Raw genomic sequence first — 9,232 nt, forward strand, 5'->3', positions numbered from 1 at the left:
AGTTGTGGAAAACCAAATCCATCTAGATATATAAATTAAATAATGGTAGAACTGTAAAATAGGCACATATGGCAGATAAAAAAAAACACTTGTTGCTAAGATGGAGAAAGGGAAAAGATTGTTCTCTGTGCAAATCTGACAGTGAGGAATAAAAAGTGACACAGTAAAATAAATACCTCGCAAAGCTGATTAAGTGTAGCTTTGTTTTGCAAACTAAGATAAACCGTGTCTGTGTAGTAATGTCCTTTCTCTCCTGGTGTGCTCGACTTTGCAATCAGAGCATGCCAAGGTGAACAGTAATGCAACTCAAAAGGATTTCAATTCTTTGCCCCCTAGGGGGGGAGAAAAATAAAATCAAATACACCACGAGCAATTATGCAAACATTTGATTTTGGTTTTTTTTTTTTTATCCCATCCTGGCACTGTCTGTTAAAAGCAAGATGACAAGACTGCGATAACTGTAAGGATGCAGTTGCAGGTTTGTTTTAAAGCAGCCACATAGAGCAGACGTAGACACACGACTCAAAGCAAAGCATACACACACACTACACTGAGCATGAGTGTAATCCAAGGAAAACGATATCAATCAAAAAAGTACAGAGTGATTAGAAAGGAAAACAGGCTTATGCAAAGTGTTGAGTTGGTTCAGGAGGGAAGCAGAGTCTGTCAGGTTGGGGCTGTGTTTAAATGCTATAGATTCCCCCACGTCTCCGGAGGAGGAAACTGTTCTAGACTACCGCTCTCGCCGTGCTCCTGCTCTCCCATGGTGAAGGTTAATGTGTACTGCAGCTGCACTTTCTCCTGTAGCACACACACAGAGGACAGGAGAGGTGGTTTAACATCAGGACTAATCTCACTGCCATGACTCAGAAAACCTCAGAGATACAGACAGCCATGTCAGTCTGACGGTGGCAGTACAGGGCCTAAGTGACATTTCTGCCTTTCAACCTCAAGTAATTCAAGCTGTCATTTGATTTCCTTTGTTGTTGTTTTTTTTTTTAGAGTAATACCTTAGTGTCTAATCTGGCTGGAGCCTGATGTACTGCAAAGCAGACAGGAGAGTGAAGGTGTGCAGGGTAGCTTTTTTTTTTAAGGGATTATTTCCCACTCCTTCATGTGGATGTCATCTGACTAAAAGTAAGCAGAGTAATGCAGCACTGCTGTTTTAATAATTATCCAGCAAAGAAAGTGAAATAACATTTAAAAACAGACCCTTGACAAAACCACACTGATTACTGTTATCAACAGTTAAGGAATTCTGAGAAGGGTTTAGACAATGAAAGGCAGCTTAGTGGTTCATTTTAAAAGATGAACACCTGCGTCTCCATGGCTCCAAACGTTGGCCTACCTTGTTTGGGTTTGCCAGCAGTAGGATCTGTGTGATAGCAGCAGGAGGAAGGATGGGGTTGAAAGCTGGGAGGTCTGTTCCTGATGGAGGCTGCAGCTTCACTGCCATGGACTACAAGTGATAAATGAAACATCAGTTAGTGATAGTGTCTTTATGATATGAACCGTGTGTGTGTCTAAAGCTCTCATCTGACCTGTGGAGCAGTAGTCTGAAAGCTGATGTTGGTGACGGGGACAGGGGCCGAGGACAGCATGGAGATGATCACCACCAGCACATCAGGACGAGATGGGGGCGATTCACGAGCAAAGTGAAAGAGAACCCGCAAACTGTGTCCATCAAACACAGTCACCGGTAACAGACTACCTGCAGAAAGGAAGGAAACGGATGGCGTGAGTGCACATCTAGGTGGGCACAAGCATAAAAGGGATGTCACTTACTGGGCTTAATGGATTCTAGCGGTACAAAAACATCAGCCAGGGTGACTTCGGCTGGCAAACTCTCTGTGTGAGTCGGGGACACGTGCAGTAATGTAGCTCCAAGGTTGGGCTGAGAGTTGACGGAAGGTGCCGGATGCTCAGTGACAAAGGCCAGGAGGGGGTGAGGGGTGATGCTGGCCCCAGCCTTGCTCTGGAGATCTCTCAGAGTTGGTTTGGACTGCTGCTTGTCCCTGCAAGCAGAAAAATGACTCGCCTCTATGCTTTTCACAGGATTCTCCATCCTACATTACAGTGCAGACATAACCAAGCTTGAGGCATGTTTTACTGTATGTAATCTTAATGATAGTTAAAATCATTTAATTTTGGTTAAATTAAGAAAGAAAAGCTTCAAATCCCCATTTTTACAAACCATGCAGCATTAGAGGCTTTTTAAAGGTTGTTGCTTGGATCTTTTTAATCATGTTAGTGCTTAAGCAGACACGCCCAGCTAATCAAAACTTACTAAATATTTGGGCCATCTTGCTTTTCCCCCAGTTTTAGCAGATGTGTTGGTATAGAGCAGTGTTAGTTAAATACCATTTGACCTGCAGGCCCTCTGGAGGCAGGGACTGCTGCAGCAGTGTCTTTCCCAGCAGGTCCAGCTCGTCCAGGGCTGTGTTCCCAGGGGTGGAGCCAGACGAAATGGGCTGAGAGTGCGAGGGAGGGTCTGGACTCAGGAGGAGACTGGGTCCTGTTACGATGTCTGCATCTATGCTGTCAGAGGACTGGAGTGTGAGAGGTTTATTGGAAGAGGTGTCTCAGTGATTTGACTCAAAACAACTTGTCAGTGGGCCGTCAGTTCTCTCGCTGCGCTTACCTGGAAGGAGTCCCAGGCTGTAGAATCCTCGGGCTGTGAGGGAGGGTTGGAGGTGTGTGTTCCTTCACTTAAACCTGTGGGATGTACAGAGTGGCAGAACTATTTAGGAATAAGTAACCCTTTCATTGTGTTTTCACTCCATTTCAAGCACAGGTGGAGTCTGACATGCTGTTACCGAGTGACATGAGCTCGTCATCAAGAAGACTGAGTCCCATCTCCTGTGAGGGGGCGTTGAGGCTGTCTGTTGGAGTGGGGAACTCTGGGAAGGAAGGAGGTGACTGGGGTGAAGTGTCCAGTCCGGACAGATCCAGCAGTGCTGTCCGTCCTGCGAGAAGCAAATTTAACTGATTCAGACAAAAGCTTTAAATCTTTGTCCACTAAACGAGCCATGCACCCGTGTGCTCCAGGCTCCACCCACCTGTTTGTTTCTGTGGGTTTAATGTGTTGTTGCCATTTACCATCTCCCCCTTCACCTGCTGTTTGTACAGGTTGATGACGTGAGTCAGGCTGTCGTTGGCCTGCAGGATCTCCGCTGTGGAAGGACAGAAGAAGATCTTAGTGTAGACAAAATGAATGGCCGACTTCAGTCTGCTGGAAACTTCTAAAGAAGATGACAAACATCTAAAATGCTACAAACTAATACTGACCACTGGCTTTTGCTCTGGCTGCTGAGGTCTAATAGAGCTATAAACATTTCTGCAGCAAAGAAATTGAGCTCATTCCCCATTTATATGATATTCAAGGGCAGAGGAGTGAACACTCACCCAGAGCCTCATCGTTGTCCTCGGTATCACTGGCCAGTCTGAACAGTGTCGGTCTCATTTTCTCACAGCGCTGGTACAGGTCCTGACCACACAGCACACACTCCACATTAGATACTTCCTATCAAGTTGTGTACACACTGACCTCCCTCTGCCTGTGTTTCAGTTCACCTGTATGAGGTCAGCATTGCTCTGGCTGCCGGCGGTGCTGTCGTAGTCCTGCAGAAGCTGGGTCAACAAAGTGACACTCTCCTTCACCTCCTGAATGGCGTTCACCCTCTTTGACACCTTCTCTGCTCGCCTCTGATCCTGCAACAGGCAAAAGACAACTTCACAAAGAGCACACGGCAGGGTGTGACCCCAGACATGTGAGCCAAGCTCCAGAACCACACAAAACCAAAACACAGCCAAAGGCATTAATTCACAGGTAAGGCCTGTTGACATGGGCATAAGAGCAAAGAGCAGCTCACAAGGAACATCCCCTGCGGACTCCCAGCCAGTGACACACAAAACCACGTGGGAGCGGCCAGCCCATTTCCTCATTTAGTTAATGCTCCTGCTGTGAGTGCAGTACTCTGGCATTTAAGTCCTTTCCTTAAAGATCACACACACTAGGCTGACAAATCTGCATAGCTAAAAACTGGTGGTGCAGTTAATGTGCAAGAGAAGCTGTTTTTACACAAACACCACACTGTGTCTGCAGGATCAGGCCTGGACTTTGTCCCGAGTTGCCCTAGGCCATGTCAGACGCATTCTCACCTGCTGGGAATATGTTTGGTGTATGCGTGGGGCCATGACAGATAGGGCGAGCAGGAGGCGAGACACGATGTGCTCACATAGTCAGTTTGTAGTTTGGTCACAAACAACCGAGTCCCCTGACTTGTCTGACAATTCTGGAACTGGCTCACAATGACAGAAGTTTCTAAATCTCACTGTATTGCCAGTTAGTGATTTTTTATTGGTGTCTTGATTTTAAATGACTGTTTATCTTCACCATCAGATGTTTGTATTCTTCCAGTTTCACACCAGTCACATCAACAACATGCGCTGCTGTGAATACTACTAGATGCTGCTGTATTCTCACATGGCCTCACTCGGACCTTATGCCAACTATATACTTGGGAGCTGGCAGAGTAAAGTCCGCTTAAGGTCCAGGTTGACGGACTTGGACATCTGCGATACAGCTCCCCCCATATTGTCTAGAGAGGGTTCCAGTGCATGTCTGAAAAGGCCTAGGAAGGACTGAAGTTTTACCTCTTGGACCATTTCCTTGATGAGTTTGTTGGCGGCTTTCAGGTCGTCAGGGTGCGAGCTGTTCAACAGGCGAGACAGCAACTGACAAAGCAGACAGAGACACTGACTCTGGAGAAGAAACCGGCTCAGCTCACACACTTCCTCATGTTGGAAAGCATCATTTCAAATACCAGATTATTTTCATTTAACAGGCTAGTTCTTACCTTTGACTTCTCCTCATCCTCAAAAATGGCATTCTTAGGTCTGGGTGGAGGGAGATTCAGTAGTTTGTCAGGAGGCAGTTCTGGGTCTTGTTTAATAATACCTGATGTGTAAAGAGAACATGAACTAGAGTGAAATGCCTCAAACATTCCTCACCACTGTACTTCCTGTAAAGAATTTAGTCCAAATACATGTGGACATGGAGGTTGTCATTCTGTTCATCTGAAGGCAGACAGCCTCTTACCTTGTTTCTTCAGCATCTGATAGGCGTCAGAGATCTTGGTCTCATCAGGAAGCCCCAAAGTCCAGCTGTAGATCAACTCCAAAACCTTTTTTTTTACTGGTTCTGGTGACCGCGAGCCCAGGTACTGAGTGGGAGGGTGACGACAACAACAGAGTGATTTACAGATGCACACACAAAACTGAAAAATCTGCACACACAGAGACACGCTGAACATTTTACCTTTGGAGAAACTACTTTGATGAGTTCATTGAGAAAACGGAATTTGCCCACTTCACTGTGAAACCTTTTCCCACAGTTTTTCATGCACGCCTCCAAAACCTTGTTATAAAACACAATGCAATAAACAAGAAAGCATAAAAATCTGAAAACAGCAGGACCAGAGGCTTCAAACTTTGGATCAAATCTGCCAAATGTTGTGATTTTCTATCAATGAAACCACTATAAACGAGCTAGTTTCCATTCCAAAATGTAAGTAACTACAAAAGTTCCATTTGTTCTTATGGTTGGTAGAACAGAAAATCAGATGGGACACAAAGTTTGCACTGAAAACCAGAATGAGCATTACTGAGGCAGCTGATAGTGACTGACATCCTGCACTCACCAGCAGAGCCTGCATGGCCTCCCACTCCTGTGGGGACTGGATCTTGTGGGCCAGGAGCCTGGTGGCCAGCTGAGGTCTGTAACACATGGCACAAACCAGCGTGAACATCCAGAGCTGCGTGAACCAGGGAGGACAAGTGAGCAGATGCTTGCTTTTTATCACTGTAATCATACTATGGGACTTTGAATAGATACAGTAAACATGTTTTCAGTGTTTCAATGATAACATCAAATCAATTATTTGCTTCCTAGACAGGCAACTTGATGTGCTATTTTCCACAGGCTGGAGAGAATATACGTCTCATCTGGCCTTGGAACACCTCAGAATCCCACCAGAGGAGCTTGAAAATGTTGCCGGGGAGAAGGACGTCTGGACTACCTTACTGAACCTGTTGCCACCATGACCTGATATCAGATAAGCAATAGATGGAAGGAAAAGAAACTGTGGCTTTAGGGTCAGAAATAAGAAAACAGCAGTTGCACTGGAATGAAAACAACCAGACCATAATACAGGACTGAAGCTCTGTGGCCTCTCCTCACCCCTCCAAATCATTGTTGAGCTGCTCGCAGAAAGCGTGGATGCTGCTCCAGTCTGTGTCTCTGTTCAGTGGGTTGGTGGCTCTGTCTGAAATGTCGGAAAATGGGACGTCAGACAGACAGCACAGCATTTTACTTTACAGTAGCAATACAAGTAAAATGGGTTTTACAAAAAAACAAAAGCACCTCTGGTGTCCTTCACCACCATTGGTGAGCTCTGAAAGGGATGAAACAGGAAGTTGGGACATTCTGAGAAAGGCAGGTGTACAGATAGGTGCTGGTGTTATTAATGTGTTGGCCCGTGTTTGTTAAAGGCCTTTTATTATCAGCAATTCACTTGAGTACCTGAATTGGAGTTTGTGTGTCACATCTTCCCCGTGGATGAGGGAAGATCTTTTCCTTGATTCATTATTATTACATGTATTGTTATTCTGATTCTGAAGTGTTCTCGTATGCATCACAGTACAAATATCTATATTTTGGAAGTTATTTAACTTCTTCAGCTGAATGAACTGAACATCTCTGCCTGCTAGGTTATTGTTTTGACACTCTGGTCTTAGGTGTAGACCAGAGGAGTAGTTAGTCAGCTCAGAATATGTTAGTTTCTGTTTTGGACTAATGCATCAACATTTATATAAAAAGCGTTTATCGTTTATAGAAAAGGATGTTGTGTCTAAAATGTTCAGGTTTTAACATACAAAACCCAAACCACGCACCCACGGACACCCCAGAGGAGCTGCAGGCTTTCTGAGTAACTCCACGATGTCATGAAGTCAGTGCCACATAAACCCAACATGTCACCGTACACAGTAACGTCGACCCTGTACGTTAACGTTAGCTCACTCGCTTTGTGTCACTGTCTCGTTTTGAACTTTCTTACGAGGCCACTGCTTTCCAATAGCCATAATCGAACCTGTGACTAAAATATGGCCCTTGGTCTTGCCCACCACCTGGTTGAGCTACACGGCCAGGAAGCTAAAGCTATCCCTGACTCGCTGTGTGTTGACAGCTGGCAGGCACAGCAGCTCCGGAGCTAGGTTAGCATCCTGGTTGTGACGGCAGGGTCCGAGTCTCCTCTGTGGGATACGCGCAGCTGTGGTGAGCTGTCATCTCATTAACGACATCTCACGAATAATAATTAGTGAGTGTCCGGATCTCCAGACAATAATGGCTCGGTAAAATTTGTTTTAAATACTCACTGATACGAGATTCCAAACTCTCCACATCGGGCGGTGCAGCCATCACTGCGAGATTTATGTGCTGCTTCGGTCTCGCGAGAGAACGGAGGGCACGTAAAGGCAGAGAAGACGCAGAACTGGATTACATAGAATGAACGCGCATAAAGGCGTATTGTTGTTTTGTAGGCAGTCTCTAACGTTGTTTCAATTGAAATTAAGAACTTTTCCTAGTCTACAATAAATTATTTTGATTATGAAATAATGTTAACTATTAAACTAACGCCTTCACCAATTGTTGATTTTCGAATCAACATTGTGTCGATTAAAACAAATGGGCTACTGCAGTTTAACAGTTAAGTAACTAAGTACATTTACGCAAGTATAATACTGTGTGCTACTTAAGTACAATTTGAAGTTGCCTATTTGTATTTTACTTGAGTATTTTCATTTTCTCCTACTTCATACACTGACTTCATTACATTTCGTAGGCAGCTACTGTAGTTAGTCTTCTAAATTTATCTGATAGCTTTGGTTACTTTTCAGAATCAAACGAATAAAACAAAACTTTATCATTATAAAACGTTACTAATGTCACAATCTACTCAGCAGTACGTAAAGTTGGGCAAATTATAAGATTATAAAATTAGCTCCACCTTTATCAGCTGCAACATTAATGTAAAATGTGCCATTCTGCCCAATAAGTACTTCTCATTTTTGGCACTTCAAATAGCCAACAATTTGATGCTAATACGTTTTTGTACTTTTACTTAACTAACATGAATGCAGGACCTTTACCGGAATATTCGTACACTGTGGTATTACTACTTTTTATTAGGTGAAGGATCTGAATAGTTCTGGTTATGTGTACATCACTGGTATTCTAGCTGAACATAAAGATTGCGTTTAAATGGGAATAGCCATTCTTGTAAAGCAAATTCTATGATAAAGGAAACGTGAAAAAACAAAACTATATCGGAAGTAAAATTCCTTCAAAATTATAGTGGGCCTTTTGGTTAACGTGGACACAAACACATAGTATATCTTTTCTCTAAATTGTCGATTTTTTCTCTAAGGTATATTTGCAAGGCTCGAAATTTTTACGCTGCTATAGTTTATTATTATTTTATTTTTCTCGCTTGCCCGGAAGTAGGTGCTTTTAAACAACGGGTTACTTGACTGTTGGATTACAGCCTTCATAAAATGATTAGTGGTATCGAGATGGTACAAAATTGAATATGGTTAGAAATATTTTTACATTTAAAAATTTTTGTATTAATCAAAAAAGTGGCAGAAACAGGGAGGACGGTTAGAAATGCATACATGGCCTATTTAAATGAAAATGCTTTTTTAAAAAGTACGTTACGAAGAGGTCTGTAAAGTTTACTTGCAACTAGAAACCACCCTAAGCAGCAGCTCAGAGTCTCCCTACAGCGACTGTCCATACTACTGATTGTGGAGCTCAGGACTATGGCAGGTAACGGGACTCGACTTAAATGTACAGCCCGTGTAACACCTCGACCAGGATCCCTCCGAGCATTGTGGTTTATGGTGAAAAGTGTCGCTGTGTGTGCGAGTGAGAGGAGCCGAGTTGTGGCTGGAAACACTGAAGCAATGTAAAGTCCCCATACGTGCGTTTTATTCCCCACAGCAGGGTAACAGGTGAAAAACACTACTTCCTTCCTTCAGCTAAATCGATGCACAAGTTTGGCAACGGGTTTTATGCAAAAAAGAAAGTAAAGGCAGATGCTCCTCGTTTCCTGTTCTCTCCACAAGTCAAACCTGCCCAGCTTTAACTGATCTCATCTGACTTATAAAG

At 43.8% G+C, this 9,232-nt stretch overlaps 2 protein-coding genes across 4 annotated transcripts in view; one reads left to right on the top strand and one right to left on the bottom strand.

The window, feature by feature from the left end:
• Positions 1 to 234: 234 nt before the first annotated feature.
• On the bottom strand, positions 235 to 7,545 carry LOC109974626 (ADP-ribosylation factor-binding protein GGA1-like). Of its 3 annotated transcripts, none has more exons than XM_020624931.1 (18): positions 7,438 to 7,545; positions 6,425 to 6,487; positions 6,242 to 6,326; positions 5,703 to 5,778; positions 5,321 to 5,419; positions 5,102 to 5,225; positions 4,860 to 4,960; positions 4,657 to 4,737; positions 3,574 to 3,711; positions 3,406 to 3,487; positions 3,060 to 3,173; positions 2,817 to 2,966; positions 2,642 to 2,715; positions 2,362 to 2,549; positions 1,786 to 2,015; positions 1,542 to 1,711; positions 1,349 to 1,459; positions 235 to 801 (listed from the first exon to the last, which is right to left on the bottom strand). In XM_020624931.1, the coding sequence occupies exons 1-18, from the start codon at positions 7,478 to 7,480 to the stop codon at positions 691 to 693; spliced, it is 2,040 nt and encodes a 679-aa protein (XP_020480587.1). In that variant the 5' UTR covers positions 7,481 to 7,545; the 3' UTR covers positions 235 to 690. The 3 variants fall into 3 exon arrangements, with proteins under 3 accessions (XP_020480587.1, XP_020480588.1, XP_020480589.1); XM_020624932.1 differs by having other exon boundaries at positions 6,425 to 6,455; positions 7,438 to 7,544; XM_020624933.1 differs by lacking the exon at positions 6,425 to 6,487 and having other exon boundaries at positions 7,438 to 7,543.
• A 567-nt stretch (positions 7,546 to 8,112) lies between these two features.
• Positions 8,113 to 9,232, top strand: part of LOC109974625 (MICAL-like protein 1) — a 7,185-nt gene continuing 6,065 nt past the window's right edge. Inside the window, exon 1 of the mRNA XM_020624929.1 lies at positions 8,113 to 8,890. The gene's annotated coding sequence lies outside the window, so the exon portion shown is untranslated. The remainder of the gene's footprint in view (positions 8,891 to 9,232) is intronic.

Source organism: Monopterus albus, unplaced genomic scaffold (genome assembly GCF_001952655.1).
Source record: "Monopterus albus unplaced genomic scaffold, M_albus_1.0 scaffold342.1, whole genome shotgun sequence".
Classification (NCBI taxonomy): domain Eukaryota; kingdom Metazoa; phylum Chordata; class Actinopteri; order Synbranchiformes; family Synbranchidae; genus Monopterus; species Monopterus albus.